The following is a 17,036-nucleotide window of genomic DNA, read 5'->3' as shown; positions in this document are numbered from 1 at the left end:
TTCCCAAATTAATGCTGGATTCCCTTTCCCTTTTAATAAAAGCTTTCTTTTGTTATACACAGCCCCAGTGCTTTTGGATGGGGAGGTGTTGCCTCCAAGAGGTGCTGAGGGGTGGTTAGTTTCCCAGGTTACTGGGTGGTACGAGCCGGTTCTGTTCTGTACTGTTCAGAGGGACCCCAAGATATTGAACCTGGCCCCTGTTGCTGCTGACTTCACCTGGCAGAAGGGTTACGTATGCAACTGCCCGACTATGCTGGCTATATGCTCTAGATGTGCTCCTGCCTCGAGTAGACAGGACGTACTGGCTCTCTGGGCCTGTGGGGAGAAGAGGCTGTTCGGGCACAGCTCCAGACCAGTCGTAGAAATGGGGACATCTACAAAAAGATTGCACAGTGGATGCAGGCAGAGGGGTATGACAGAGATCAGCAGCAGTGCCAGGTGAAAGCCAAGGAGCTGTGCCAGGCATACCACAAGACCAGGGAGGCCAACAATCAGAATCGAGCCACAGACTGCTGCTTTTACAATGGGCTGTGCACCATACTTGGGTGGAGACCCCACCAGCGCCCCGCAGTGCACTGTGGATACCTCCGAGGAGTCCGAGACACAGCCCCCTGACATGAGGAGTGAGGAGGCGGCACAGGAAGAACAGGAGGAGAAGCGGCAGCGGGGTCCAGCTCTAACACAAGCCAGGATCCATTCGAGAGTCCATCGCGGACGAACAGTCCTGCCAATTGAGCACGGATGAGCCCAGTGCAGGGGAAGGCACCTCAGGTAACTGTGTGCATGCATTCTCCCTTGCAAGGTTTAAATGTGAAGATAGCACCCGGCCCATCCCCAGGTTAGCAGGACATGGGTATTTCCTTTTTTTTGTTTTACTCATAAGATCAGACATAGCGATACAACAAACAGAAGTAGAATTATTAGCTGTTTCCTGCAGCGTTAGGCAGGTGGGGTGGCATATGGAGCAGTTGGTTTATGCACATAGTGATGATGTCCCTTGTATCCTCCTGAGAGATCTCAATGAAACTTTCATGGAGGTACTCTGTGATCCTCTCCCAAAGGTTTCTAGGGATGGCTGCCTAATTTCTTCCTCTGCAGCGGGACACTTTCCCAGGCCACTCCCTGATGACTTCGGTGGCATCATTACAATAAACAGTCTAGCGGCATATGGGCTGGGGCAGGTTTGCGATACCAGCAGCATTTGTGCTCTCTGTGCCTTTGCTACCCTCAGGAGTGAGATCTCAGCTAAAATCACCACCGCCTGTGGGAAATGATGCCAGTATTCAGTGCGATTCCCTGTACTCGTACCCATGGAAAGAGGGGCTGAAAATGGTGGTGTTTTATGCATAAATCCCTCCTCATTTACTGCCCCCTCCTTGTTCTTGGTAGTGCTGTGCAGCGGCACTCCAATGCTGAAGTGTCAATAAGTGTGTCTTTTTTAATGTGAATAAGGGAAGGGAGTTCTGAAATTTAACTTATCTTTCGCTTACTGCTGTGACTGTAAATACAATAATACACCTGTCTGTTTTATCCGTAGCTGCTATCATTGTGGCCTTGAGGGGTGCCCCCCTCCACAGCCATGGCACACCTGACCCTAACGAGGAGGAGAAAGAAGCAGACTAGCAGGAACATGTTCACTGAAATCCTGCAAGCCAGTGCTGCATCGGACTGTGAACAGAAGGCCTGGAATATAGCAGACAGCCTGGACAAAGGCCCAGGTGTCCCAGCAGAAGAAGGAGAGAGAGATGCACCAGGATGTAATGAGGCTTCTCAGGCAGCAGTTCCAGATGCTGCAGACTCTTGTTGACCTACAGGTTCAATGGAGCTCACTTCCCTTTGTGGTCAATGGAGAACTCCATTTCAGCAGCTCCTCACTCCCCTCCACATTCTACATGGCATCAGGGGCTGCAGCCCTATCCCTAACACGCCACACCAGGGGACAGTAAAGAAAACCTCTGCTTCGCTACACCAGCTCTGGCTCTCACAGGTCAGGTATGTTGGGCAGCATGGATTGAAATGGGTACGAATGTTTTGTACTGTTTTAATTGTAGAGTTCCGTGAATTAATTTTATAAGTTTGTTTTTTAATTGCACATTATTTTTGCATTGTTTTGGATATGCAATCCATTTTTATTTATTGGAAATAAATTAATCTTTATTACTTCATAACACATACTGCAGAATGCCTAGTGCTATTCAAAGCACCCACTACTTGTAATTGTACAGGTCCACAAAACTCATAGGTTGAGTATCAAACACAGTGTAACAATTATAAATGTACAGTGAGCACTGCATAATTCATAAGTTCATTAAAAGACAGTGTGCTATTCATAAATATACACCAAGCACTACACAATTCCTAGCAACGCCCAATGCTTCAGGGCCAGGTAGAGCACAGTCCAGCATGGCACGTTACTGTGCAGACCATTGAAGTGCTCTTCCAAGGCCTCACTCAGCAGCTACTTCCACGTGGAACTCTTCCAGTGGCCCTTGAGTCTGTCCAAAGCCAGCAGACAGCTGCTCCCCCTCCATCCTGTCAGCAACTTTTCACCCTTTGCCTCACAGAGATTATGCAGGACACAAGAGGCAGCTATAACCATTGGGATATTTTTCTCACTGAGATCTAATCTAGTGAATAAATGCTGCCAGCATCCCTTCAAGCTCCCAAAAGCAGATTCAACTGTCGTTCTGCCCCTGTGAAGCCGGTAGTTGAATCCTTGAGTTGTCAAGGTAGCCAGTGCACCCTCCTTGACCAGGCAATGTTGATACCAGTGAAGCATCCCTGGTGCTCCACCCACACTTGCATAACCATGGAAAAGTAGCCCTTTGTGTTGATTTACTCTCTGACAAGGTGGGCTGGTGCCGAAATAGGGATGTGCAGATCATTTATTGCTCGACAACAGTTTGGGAACCACTTAGCTGCAAATCCGTCAATGTTGTCCTGCACATTGCAGAGAGTCACAGTCCTGCATAGTAGGATATGATTCATGGCCTGCACAGTTGCATGACAATGGCCCCCCACTGTGGCTTTTCCAACACCAAAATGATTTCTCACTGACTGGCAGCAATGCGGTGCTGGAAGCAGCCACTGTGCGATCACCACTCACTTCTCCGCAGTGAGTGCAGATCTCGTTCTGCTGGGTGAGCTCAGCAGAAAGATCCAGGAATGCGGGCTTGTGCTTCCTAAAGTCCTGCAGCCACTGCTCATCATCCCAAATCTGCATTTCAAAATGATCCCACCAATCAGTATTTCCTCCTCAGGCCCAGAAGCGGTGCTACCCTGTCTGCAGCTGCTCTAGGAATGTCAATAACCTTGAATTGTTTTTTGCTATGTTGATTAGAAAACTATCATCACAGAAATTGTCATGTCCGCCGTTGTTGTGGTACTTCCTGGGCCTCTGCAAATACTGGAGGATCATTTGTCCTCTGTTTGCAATGTTCTTGACAATAGTGCAGAGCTGTGTGGGCTCATGATTTTGTCAGAGATGGCCGACAGCGATAAGAGCTTCATATGTTTATGAGATTTTTAAAAGAGGTGCAAAAATTATGGGATAGGGATGGCATTATGGGATGCAGAAAGTTGCATGCTGGGAACTTAACCCCTTGCTCCCAGCCCCTCCTGCGTGACTCATATGTGCCCCACAACACATTGGGAAAATTCTCCAGAAGGGCTTTCACCAGAGAATGATGGATGGTACACTCAGGTACCTATCCCCGGTGCACCGCACTTTGCTTTGACACAAGCATTCCTGGTGAGTATTCGACGTGCCAATGGAAGCAGCCAAGTATGCACGCACATGAGTGATATACTAACTGCAGCAGCTATACCCTGACTGACTTGTTTTGACCACAGTTTGTAATGTAGACATGGCCAAAGATCATCATCGGTGTATGTGGAACTTTCCAGCACTGCATGGACTATACAGCAGGTGTGAGGGAGCGTGGGTCCAGATTTACTTTGGGATGGGGAAGTCCGTGCCATCTGGAGGGGAGGTTGGACCTGGCACACCAGCTCATGAGGTATTTTTGTCACAGAAATATATATGGTAATATATATTGGTTAGAATAACTAGCCACCAGGTCATGCTGGTGGGGGAGTGGCATTATATGTGAAAGAAAGGGTAGAATCAAATGAAGTAAAAATCGTAAATGAATCAAACTGTACCATAGAATCTCTATGGATAGAAATTCCATGCTCTAATAATAAGAATATAGTGGTAGGGATATATTACCAACAACCTGACCAGGATGGTGATAGTAACTGTGAAATGCTCAGGGAGATTAGAGAGGCTATTAAAATAAAAAACTCAATAATAATAATGGTGGCTTTCAATTATCCCCATATTGACTGGGTACATGGCACCTCAGGACAGGATGCAGAGATAAAGTTTCTTGACACCTTAGATGACTGTGTTGTGGAGCAGCTGGTCTTGGAACTCGCCAGAGGAGAGGGCAAGTCTTGATTTATTCCTAAGTGGAGCACAGGATCTTGTCCAAAAGGTGCATATAGCTGGACCGCTTGGTAATAGTGACCATAATATAATTAAATTTAACATCCCTGTGGCAGGAAAAACACCACAGCGGCCCAACATTGTAGCATTTAATTTCAGAAAGGGGAAGTACACAAAAACGAGGAGGTTAGTTAAACAGAAATTAAAGGGTGCAATGCCAAAAGTGAAATCTCTGCGAGCTGCGTGGAAACTTTTTAAAGACACCATAATAGAGGTTTAACTTAGAAAACATAGTAAGAGAACCAAAAAAGAGCCACCGTGGCTAAACAACAAAGTAAAAGAAGCCATGAGAGGCAAAAAGGCATCCTTTAAAAAGTGGAAGTAAAATCCTAGTGAGGAAAATAGAAAGGAGCATAAACGCTGGCAAATGAAGTATAAAAATACAGTTAGGAAGACCAAAAAAGAATTTGAGGAACAGTTAGCCAAAGATTCAAAAAATAATAGCAATTTTTTTTTAAGTGCATCAGAAGCAGGAAGCCGGCTAAACAACCAGTGGGGCCACTGGACAATTGAGGTGCTAAAGGAGCACTCAAAGACGACAAGGCCATTGCGGAGAAACTAACAATTCTTTGCATCTGTCTTCATGGCTGAGGATGTGAGGGAGATTCCCAAACCTGAGCCATTCTTATTAGGTGACAGATCTGAGGAACTGTTCCAGATTGAAGTATCATTAGAGGAGGTTTTGGAATAAACTGATAAATTAAACAGCAATAAGTCACCAGGACCAGATGGTATTCACCAAGAGTGCTGAAGGAACTCAAATGTGAAATTGCAGAACTACTAACTGTAGTCTGTAACCTATCATTTAAATCAGCTTCTGTACCAGATGTCTGGAGGATAGCTAATGTGATGCCAACTTTTAAAAAGGGCTCCAGAGGTGATCCCGGCAATTACAGGCCTGTAAGCCTGATTTCAGGGCAAACTGGTTGAAACTGTTGCCGGCACCCAGTGCCGAGAGGCTGAACAACAGCTTGAGTGGTTCGTTACCCGGTGTGCTACACCCAATAATCACAACGGGGTGGAGAAGCAGAAAAGTTTATTTGCAGCTGCAAAAAGGTACAGGGAGAATAAAATCTCAAATCCTGCACAACAGAGCAGGAAGTTACACAGGCTTTTATACATCCTTTTTTCCAGCATACTTATCCAATAGCAAGCTGCTCCAAGTATCCATATAGCCAGCCAATCCAGTTCCCAGCTAGTTCTCTGTATCATTTGTTAAACTATACATAAAGCTGCTTTATTCAGCATTGTTCTTCCATATCTCCCCTGTTTGGCCTTGCTTAGTTTCAGGCAGTCTGACTCTGCAACATACTGTTGCAGATTCTCAGCATAACTGCTGTGTGTGCCTCCAGGCGGGGGGGCCAAGGACACTTGGGCCTAGCACACAGAGCTGCTGCGAGTGCCTCCAGACAGGAGGGGGAGGGGCAAGGACACCGGGGCCTAGTGCGAGGGGGCTTCATCGACACTCGTGGTCTTCCATCCCCTCGTGTTACCTAGTGGCCATGCCCCAGTGTTCCCAACAAAACTATAATAAAGAACAATATTGTCAGACATATAGATGAACATAATTTGTTGAGGAAGAGTCAACATGGTTTTAGTAAAGGAAAATCATGCGTCACCAATCTACTAGAATTCTTTGAGGGGGTCAACAAGCATGTGGACCAAGGGGGTATAGTGTACTTAGATTTTCAGAAAGCCTTTGACTAGGTCCCTCACCAAAGGCTTTTGCGCAAAGTAAGCTGCTATGGGATAAGAGGGAAGGTGCTCTCATGGATTGGTAACTGGTTAAAAGATAGGAAACAAAGGGTAGGTATAAATGGTCAGTTTTCAGAATGGAGAGAGGTAAATAGTGGTGTCCCGCAGGGGTCTGTTCTGGAACCAGTCCTATTCAACATATTCATAAATGATCTGGAAAAAGGGGTAAACAGTGAAGTGGCAAAATTTGCAGATGGTACAAAATTACTAAAGATAGTTAAGACCCAAGCAGACCGTGAAGAGCTACAAAAGGATCTCACAAAACTGGGTGACTGGGCGATAAAATGGCAGATGAAATTTAATGTTGATAAATGCAAAGTAATGCACATTGGAAAGCATAAACACAACTATACGTATAAAATGATGGGGTCTAAATTAGCTGTTACCACTTAAGAAAGAGATCTTGGAGTCATTGTGGATTGTGGATAGTGTGGATACCACTCAATGTGCAGCGGCAGTCAAAAAAGCGAACAGAATGCTGGGAATAATTAAGAAAGGGATAGATAATAGGACAGAAGATAGATGATGCTTTCCAATGTGCATTACTTTGCATTTATAAACATTAAATTAAATAAACATTAAATATATATATATATATTTCTAATAATTTTTGTTGCCCTTTTCTGAACCTTTTCCAATTCCTATATATATATATTGGAATTGGAAAAGGTTCAGAAAAGGGCAACAAAAATGATTAGAGGTATGGAACAGCTTCCATATGAGGAGAGATTAATAAGACTGGGACTTTTCAGCTTGGAAAAGAGACGGCTAAACGGAGATATGATTGAGGTCTATAAAACCATGACTTGTGTAGAGAAAGTAGATAAGGAAGTGTTGTTTACTACTTCTCATAACACAAGAACTAGGGGTCACCAAATGAAATTAATAGGCAGCAGGTTTAAAACAAATAAAAGGAAGTATTTCTTCACACAACGCATGGTCAACCTGTGGAACTCCTTGCCAGAGGATGTTGTGAAGGCCAAGACCATAACAGGGTTCAAAAAAGAACTAAATAAGTTCATGGAGGATAGGTCCATCAAAGACTAATAGCCAGGATGGGCAGGAATGGTGTCCCTAGCCTCTGCTTGACAGAAGCTGGGAATGGGTGACAGGGGATGGATCACTTGATGATTACCTGTTCTGTTCATTCCATCTGGGGCACCTGGCATTGGCCACTGTCAGAAGACAGGATACTGGGTTAGATGGACCTTTGGTCTGACCCAGTAGGGCCATTCTTATGTCCTTCTACAGCACATTCCTGCACCTCACTGACTCTCTGACCTCTTATACTCTTTGTAGCATGTGATATTTTTGTAGCAAAAGTCATATAATAAACTGTCTCTCATTTTCTTGAAGCTAGGAAGACAGATTTCCTACACTAAGGCCACATCCTTCTCTTTCCTGGGAAAACATGGTGGACAAGGTGCTCCAGAAGGTGTTCATTTTTCTTGTCCTAATTTTCATTCTTGGAAGTCTTCTTTCTGGGGTATTCTACAAGTGGCAAACAAAAATGATGAGTAAGTAAAGAATATATAAATACAAGGATTTTTTGTTTCTTGGAACAGTGACCATCTTTTTGGAGTATATAAAATAAGTAGCACAATGAGGGTGCATGTACAAATAATACAAATAAAATATCTGAGGGGCTTGGCCTGACAGATTCTTAGTTATTGTGGCATGAGTAGGGAAGAGAATGCCACAAAAAGCCACATTTGCCACTGAAGCTAAGTGTTTGAAGATGCATGGCAGGATTCGCCCTAAGAATATTGCTCCTGCCATTCATTTCCCAGATTCTCCTTCTAACAAGCCTTTTAATAATCACGGTAGCTTGTGTTGCATGCCTATAATAGTGCAGACAAGTGACAGTGAACTAGAGATTCATGTTACTCCTGAGCTGCAATTTTAGTTCTATGATTTCCTGAATGAAAAGAGAATTCCGCAAAATTACTTTACACTGATAGTTTATCTTCCTTTCTTGCACACATCTTCTCTTTCAGTTCCTAAGGAAGATTGGCTGATGGGTCAAGTCTATCGCAAAGACACTCTGAACTCCACCTGCCTGATGAACAACCTTTCTCATTCACAAAGCAAACTGAAACATACGGTTGCAAGACAGATCTTTGTGGAGCATAATCACAAGTTCATCTACTGTGAGGTGCCCAAGGTGGGCTGCTCCAATTGGAAGAGAATCATCCTTCTCCTCACAATGAACCTGAGCAGAAAGGCTAATGAAGTCCACTATGATCTCATCCACCAAACCCCACTGATAAAGAGGCTGAGTTCTTACCCTTCTGACTATCAGGCGAAATTGCTGACCAGTTACACCAAAGTGATGTTCACCAGAGATCCCCTGGAACGGTTGGTTTCAGCTTACAGAGACAAACTTCTGCACTCTGAGCCATACTATAGTATCACTTTGGCAAATGAGATCAAGGCCATGTGCAGGAAAAACAAAAATTCGACTGAAAAGGTGACTTTCCAGGAGTTTGTTAACTTTATTCTGACAAAAAACCAAGAACTTTTGGATGTTCACTGGAAACCAATGTTTCTACTCTGTGATCCTTGCAACATTCACTATGACATCATGGGGAAGTTTGAGACCTTGGAGCAAGATTCTGAACATGTTCTCAGGAACATTGGAGCCCCAGAGGATATGCACTACCCTAACTTTAAGAAGTATGACTCAGAGAAACGTACTAGTGATGATATCACCCTCGAATATCTCAGAAAGCTGAGCGCAGAGCAAATTCAAAAGATCAAGAAGCTGTACCAGATGGATTTTACTTTGTTTAACTATCCTTATGATTTGAAAATGAACCTTTACGAGACTGATACAGTATGAACACGAGGGACATTTTTATTCTTACAAAATCACATGAACTTGTCTACACAGATGATTACAGGTGGTTGATGGTAGCAGTCAAGCACTTATTGTTTTGTAGCTCATGAAGCTATTTGTTGTACACACTCCTCTATTGAATCAATGTGAGAAACATTGCACCTGTATGATATTTTCCTTCTGCTGATCTGATTGCCTTGAATGTATTGGAAATTTACAGAGTCCGTTGGCATGATGGGGGTGAAGGATGGGGAATATGGTCTTTCCATGCACAGATGTTTCAGAGTGTCCACTTTGAGTCTAGATTGTTTTGATTTTCAATTAATAAAAAAATACAAAGCAGCGTGTGTGTCCCTAACCACGTAGGAGCCTCCAACGGGAATTCTCTAGCAGGCAGGCAGGCACGCAGGCAGATGTCTTACATGTAAAGGTGCAGTGCACCAAACAGAATCATCACTAAATTCACTTCTGGAAATTGCCAGAGTACAGCAGCGCTCTCACCATACCCCCATCAATTCCCCTACCTTTGTGGGTGTTGGAACGATTTGGCGTAGATGCAGCAAAGCTGGCATTGTGCTAGCTTGGGTTCCCCCCACTCCTGGTCATAGGAATGCTCAGCTAAAAAGTGTGCAGCAGCTTTGAAGACTCTTTGCACTGTCGTAGCTGGAACCAGAATCTGGCCCATGGTCTGATCCAGAATGAAAACTCCAACCAACTCCTCTCTCCTAGAGAAGTGACCAGGAAAATCATTCTAGATTATACAAGTATAAGGCACTTGGCAAGCTATAAAAGGGTGGTATTGACCCATCTCAGGCATGGAAAAGGGTGCACCATTGACCATATTTCCCAGACGCACAGACACAATGAAGGACATTATAATCTGCAGATGGGGGCACCTGCAGGGAACACAGGGACACACCTACTTATAAACTGTTCTTACACTTCTGCCCAGCAGGTGGACTTGCTGCATAATAACACGAATGTGATGTTTGCTTCCAATCCCCTGGAACAGTTGGTCTCAGCCCACAGAGACAAGCGTTTGCATTCTGAGCCATTCTGTAGTGTCATTCTAGCAAATAAAAGAAGGGCCACATTCAGGGAAAACAACAATGCTACTGAGAAAGTGTCTTTCCAGGAGGTTGTTAACTTTATTCTAAAAAAACCCAAGGGACAAAACAAAGCAAATAAAAAAAGCAATACCAACAACAAGCACCCCCTCTCCCCACCAGCAGAAGGACATTTGGACATTCATTGGAACGTTTCTACTCTGTAACATTCACTATGACATCACGAGGAAATGTGAAACCCCACAGCAAAGTGTTGAACATGTTCTCATGGGTATTTGAGCCCCAGAAGGTCTGCATTACACTAACTTTAAGAGGTATGACTCTGAGAAATGGACCAGTGCTATTATGACAATGGAGTATCTCAGAAAGTGCTATCTTCAAAGCATGGGTCATTGTATTGGACAATGGGAAATCCACAGACTTAGGCTATGTCTGCACTACAGACCTTACAGCAGCACAGCTGTACCGCTGCAGCTGTGCCGTTGTAAGGTCTCCCGTGTAGCTGCTCTATGACAACAGGAGAGAGCTCTCCCGCGGCATAATTAAACCACCCCCAATGAGCAGCGGTAGCTATGCCAGTGGGAGACGCTCTCCTGCCAACATAGCAATGTCCACACCAGCACTTTTGTCAGTGAAACTTATATTGCACAGAGGTGTGGTTTTTTTCACACCTCTGACCAACAAAAGTTTTACTGAAAAAAATGCTAGTGCAGACATAGCTCAAGTCTGCATTTAGTCAACAAAGAAAGAGCCTTGCTGTGAGTGAAAACACTGGCCTAATTGCCTTCTGTGAATAATAATGAACCCAGGGATCTTTCCTGTTTGTCTGAGCTGTTTTGGACACTTACAGGGAGCATTCCAGGTGCAAAGATGGAGATCCCCAAAATAACTTTGGGGAATGGTGAGAGACTTATGGAGAACTAGCAGATTGCTACATCTCTGCTATCTCTTTGGACTTACAAATCGGTTAATATATTTTACCTGCTTTAACCTCTCCATAATTGTCATTTCTTTTTCTTAGCTAATAAACCTTTAGTTAGTATACTAAAGAAATTGGCATCAACGTTGTCTTTGGTGTGAGATCCAGAGTATCCATTGACCCGGGGTTAGTGACTGACTGCTTGGGGTTGGGAATAACCTAAGATGAGGTGATTTTTGGTTTTAATAACCTTTCATGTCAAAGTCCAGTTTGTCGGGGTGGTAAAGAGGGGTTGGAGAGCCTAAGGGGACTGTCTGTGGCTCCATGGTAAGATGAATATTGTAATCCAGGGGTGCACTGGTGTTACTGGCTTGGTGAAATCTAATTATAGAATATACCACCAGTTTGGCATGTCCGCCCTGTTTTCTGACCTGAGATTGGCACTTTCAGTTGTAGGCCATACCAGACAGCGTGACAGTGGTATTGATACAATAGGAATGAAGACATCTTTATATAGGTGGTCCATTTCAACTGTGAAAAAATTAGATCCCCAGTCCTGCACCATGCAACATGTGGGTGGGGTGCTGTACTTACACCCAATCCCACTGAAGTGAATGGGGCTAAGCGCAGTCACTGAAGTCCGCCATATTGTAGGATTGAGGCCTTAATCATATTTCTGTATGTCCTGAACTAATAGCGATATTTCAATTTGAGACAAAATCTAATTCCATATTTTGTTGACTATGTTATCCCAAAATCCATGTCCCCTTTTTGTGACAATGGAGTCCTGTGTGTTTTGCTAAGCAATACACTTCAAAGGTTTTTTATAAACTGAATATAACATTTGTGGGTTATATTGTTCACACAATGTTTTTGTTGCTCTGTGCACTCGGGCCATGTTAGTGACCATAATCTCACCCTCTGGTGTGTGACATATAGTAATTTTAATGATTTCTTATACGGTCCTTTAAACCAGCTTAAAGAGCTGAAAATTATTAATTTCCTGGGGAAAGAGATAGGGCTATGTTGGGCTTTTCCTGCAAGAGGAATAGGAAGGCCAGGAAACATTGCAAAACTGATCTAATGGACTTCCTACAACTCTTTCCATCAAAGAGGAGAGGCTAGGGGTACAATCTCATGGATGCTGAGGCTCCACAGAGAATGGGAACAGCAGTCCTGCAGAGAACCATCCTCTTCATGCTGATCTCCTGGTCTTCCTTCCCTCTGGCAGCATAGCTCCTACAGGCAGAAACCCCACATCCTACAAGGTTATGGGTGTTTGTATCTGGGGATTTTGTTCAGGCCCATCTCAAGGTATATGATCTATGTAAGGATTTCTGCGGGACCTCAGGCAATCCAATCAATTCAAAGAGAGCATTAAAGTGATCTCTAACTTCCTTCTTTTCAGGTTTGTACATTTCAGACGCTGCCAAATCGCCAATAAAGCAACACAGGATCCCATTTGTCCTGCCCGAGTCCAGTGAACCCAGAGTAATGTGGGTTCTTACTGTTAGCTTTCCTTGGTAATATGAACCACTTCCATACTGAGAGGGAGGGTCAGTGAAGGGGATAGAAAAGGAAGATGGTTCTGTTTATATCAGCAGGTCTGGGCTGCTCTGTGGAGCTCAGAGGCTTTGTGCGACAGCTTTTCACAGCCCACTTGGTGAATGTGAGAAACAGGCCTGAGAGTATTATCATGGAGAACAATACTGTGTGTCCCTGAAGAATGTTTGACCTTTAGTGCAAGTCAGAGATGTTGAGAAATGTCACTGGATGAACCAGGCCTTTTCTAAAAGTTATCGTATCTGAACACAGCTCCTGCCCCAGCTCACCTTTCAGAGGTAGAATCTTACTGGCAGCCAGTTTCTGTCAACTGTTACAGATAACCTTGCTTGTTAGCTCCACATTGCAGCCCAAGACCAGAGGCCTTAAACCAGTGACACATCTAAGAGGTTGCAATGAGCCATCATATATCAAAACATCTCTGTAACAGGGTCCTTGATGGACTGGGTGACCCACTGGTTAGCGCCTACCTAGTCATGGGAGCAGAGGTAGGGGAGCCCAGGCCCACCCACTCAACTGACCCAGCGCCCTAGGAGGATCAGCAGCATTTGGTCTCCAGGGGGCCCTCTGAGCTACCTTCCCTGCATCCCTTCTGAGTGCTGCTTCACTCTCTCAGTTTCTGGCCCGTTTTTGCAGGAGCCTTCTGGATAGGTCTACACTCCTCCCCAGCCTCCCCCTTCTGAGCAGAGTGGCTCATTTTTATACCTTTCTCCAGCTGGAGAATGCTCTGCAGGGTTGGAGGTATTTAGGCCTAGTACTTCCCTTTAACCTCTTCTGGCCCAGTATACTCCATCACAATCTTCCTCAGCTCAAGTCGGAGATGGGATTCTAAGCTAATCAGGTAGAGCATTCATTTCTAGCCCTGGCAGTTTGCAAGATAGCTGCCCTTCAAAAATCACAACACCCAGATGTATTTTAGAGCTATTATAGAGGTTTTTTTTCTCTTCCTCTGCCTCTTCATATCAGCTCATGGATGAACAGCTGGCTGAACCTGAGCAAAGCAAGAGGCGATGCTGGTGGGCAAAGGAAAATATTATGAGGCATTTGAAGTCACAGTGCAGTCTCCTTTGATTGAAAGTTCATGTTCATAAGTGGTCAATTCAGTCCATAGTCTAAGAGTACTCTTGGATTCCTTGCTGATGCCAAGCTCTCACATTGCAATGGCCATGACTAACGCTTTCAAAATTCAAACCTGGGTCTGCATCTGAACTTGGCACATGACGTTCTATAGTTTATAGACTAAACCAAAATGCCAGATTCAAGAAGCCCAAGGTGTTTGAAATTAGGATCCACATCAAAGTTTTCCTCAAATTCACATAGAGCCACCTGGTGGTGAATTGTGGTCTATGCAGGAATTAATACATCTGTTAAATTTACGTGTGTGAACTCTTTAATTCTTTCCCCACAAAGCTGACCTTTTCTTGTCTGTGTGTCTTTCATTATAGGAATGTGATACTGGATCTCTCCCTTGGAGCTATGACTCATAGGATTCACTTCCAACTCGGTTACTTATACTTCTGACTCACCTTATTTTCTTCCATTTCTAAAGTTTGCTCTCTTCCTTTCTGGGCTTGTCACTCCCTGATTCATATTAAGGGATTATTTTGCAAGACAGGTAGGTGCGTCATGTGTGAATTTGACCTTTTCAGATCACTCATTAAGTTCTTAAATTACCATTGTGTCCTACCTGTATGGAAACTTGTTCTGCAAGAGCTGAACTAGTGACTAACAATTAACCACGGTTGTCCACCCTAATTTCCTTTTGTGCGCTTAGGTTAAAGACTCACTAATTTTATCAGTACTAGCATCATTTTTGGAAGATATTTAACATTTTCTCTCTTTGAATTTTCCTTTACCATCTAGATCCTTGAATGGGAGCTAGAAAGTAAACATGCACCTCAGTGTTATGCAACATATTGAAATGTTTGAATATATCTCCTGTTGATTCTCTGCTTATGGTGTAACTTGGTGATCATTTGCATCAATATACTGGATACTAATCTTATAAATATTTCACTGCTGCTTCTAAGTTCAAACAATATGTTAGCTTCAGGAACCCCTGTGTCTGGATATCAAGGGGAAAGGTATCAATGGGAATAAGAGAAACTCTAAAATGACCCCAAAGATTGTGAGGGATCGGCAGTTACCAAAATGAAAAAGGAACAAAACATGGAAACTGCATTTCACTTTACTAATGCCATGTCAGCCACATTTCCATTTGTGAAGTGTGTTATCTACATACGGAGATGTATCCCAACTCCATTTGTGTTTGATTTTGTAATATTTGGATAAAGGGGGTGTCAAGGTTCCTTCCCCACTCTGAACTCTAGGGTACAGATGTGGGGACCTGCATGAAAACCCCCTAAGCTTATTTTTACCAGTTTAGGTTAAAACTTCCCCAAGGTACAAACTATTTTACCTTTTGCCCTTGGACTTTATGCCACCACCAAGCGTCTAACAAACATATAATCGAGAAAGAGCCCGCTTGGAAACGTCTTTCCCCCCAAATCCTCCCCAAACCCTACATCCCCTTTCCTGGGGAAGGCTTGATAAAAATCCTCACCAATTTGCATAGGTGAACACAGACCCAAACCCTTGGATCTTAAGAACAAAGAAAAAAGCAATCAGGTTCTTAAAAGAAGAATTTTAATAGAAGAAAAAGTAAAAGAATCACCTCTGTAAAATCAGGATGGTAAATACCTTACAGGGTAATCACATTCAAAACATAGAGAATCCCTATAGGCAAAACCTTAAGTTACAAAAAGAGACAAAACCAGGAATATACATTCCATTCAGCACAGCTATTTTATCAGCCATTTAAATAAAACAGAATCTAACGCATATCTAGCTAGATTACTTACTAAGTTCTAAGACTCCATTCCTTTTCTGTTCCCAGCAAAAGCATCACACAGACAGAGAGAACCCTTTGTTTCTCCCCCCCCCTCCAGATTTGAAAGTATCTTGCCTCCTCATTGGTCATTTTGGTCAAGTGCTAGCGAGGTTATCCTAGCTTCTTAACCCTTTACAGGTGAAAGGGTTTTTCCTCTGGCCAGGAGGGATTTAAAGGTATTTACCCTTCCCTTTATATTTATGACAGGGGGTGTCAGTGTTCAGATGTGGGGACCCGCATGAAAGACCCCCTAAGCTTATTCTTACCAGCTTAGGTTAAAAACTTCCCCAAGGTACAAACTTTGCCTTGTCCTTGAACAATATGCTGCCACCACCAAGTGTTTTAAACAAAGAACAGGGAAAGAGCCCACTTGAAGACGTCTTCCCTCAAAATATCCCCCCAGTCCTACACCCCCTTTCCTGGGGAAGGCTTGATAAGAATCCTCACCAATTTGTACAGGTGAACACAGACCGAAACCCTTGGATCTTAAGAACAAGGAAAAATCAATCAGGTTCTTAAAAGAAGAATTTTAATTAAAGAAAAGGTAAAAGAATCACCTCTGTAAAATCAGGATGGAAAATACAGGGTATTCAGATTCAAAACACAGAGGAGCCCCCTTTGGGCAAAACCTTAAAGTTACAGACAAGAGGAATAAACCTCCCTCTTAACACAGGGAAAATTCACATAAAACAAAAGATAAACTAATCTGCCTTGCCTGGCTTACCTATACTGGTTGCAATATTGGAGACTTGGATTAGGATGGGTTGGAGAAGATGGATTTCTGCCTGGCCTCTCTCAGTCCCAAGAGAGAACAAACACGTAAACAAAGAGCACAAACAAAAGCCTTCCCCGCCCAAGGTTTGAAAGTATCTTGTTCTCTTATTGGTCCTTTGCGTCAGGTGCCAGCCAGGTTAGCTGAGCTTCTTAACCCTTTACAGGTAACAGGATGTTGCCTCTGGCCAGGAGGGATTTTATAGCACTGTATACAGAAAGGTGGTTACCCTTCCCTTTATATTTATGACAGGGGGATTCCCTGTCTCTCCAGCTATGCATGGAATAAAACTGTCAGACTACAGGTAGGAGTTTTTAAAATCACTTGATTGAGGGGGTGGGGAAAGGGAAATCAGGCCAAACATATGGTATTTTTTTCAGGCTGGCAACAGCATTGCCTGGGAAATTATTACTTTTTCCCTACCTAATCTTTCTCTGGTATTCCTAACAGGATCAGGTAGTCTTCTTCACTTCCTGTCACAGTGCATGCAGCCTTGCAAAATTGTACCTATCCAAGGCAAATGACTTTTTTTGATGGGTGAGTAAAATATCCTTAGGTTTTTTTCATTATCTTCTTCATCATGGTAAAGGGAGGTGAGGAGATTTTTGTGATAGAGCTTGTAAGTTTACCTGGCAGTTCTGAAAGACTGTTATAGTGATTGCTAATTATAAGGACAAGTCCTACGGGCTTTACTCATGTGAGCAGTACCATTGAATCAAAG

At 43.5% G+C, this 17,036-nt stretch overlaps 1 protein-coding gene across 1 annotated transcript; it reads left to right on the top strand.

Moving 5' to 3' along the window:
• Window positions 1-1,579: 1,579 nt before the first annotated feature.
• LOC140913614 (carbohydrate sulfotransferase 9) lies at window positions 1,580-9,107 on the top strand. The gene is made up of 2 exons (XM_073350340.1): window positions 1,580-1,757; window positions 8,263-9,107. The coding sequence occupies exons 1-2, from the start codon at window positions 1,580-1,582 to the stop codon at window positions 9,105-9,107; spliced, it is 1,023 nt and encodes a 340-aa protein (XP_073206441.1).
• Window positions 9,108-17,036: the final 7,929 nt, after the last annotated feature.

Source organism: Lepidochelys kempii, chromosome 6 (assembly GCF_965140285.1).
Source record: "Lepidochelys kempii isolate rLepKem1 chromosome 6, rLepKem1.hap1, whole genome shotgun sequence".
Classification (NCBI taxonomy): Eukaryota; Metazoa; Chordata; order Testudines; family Cheloniidae; genus Lepidochelys; species Lepidochelys kempii.
The sequence above is the reverse complement of the archived record's forward strand: the minus strand, read 5'-3'. Positions and strand labels throughout refer to the sequence as shown.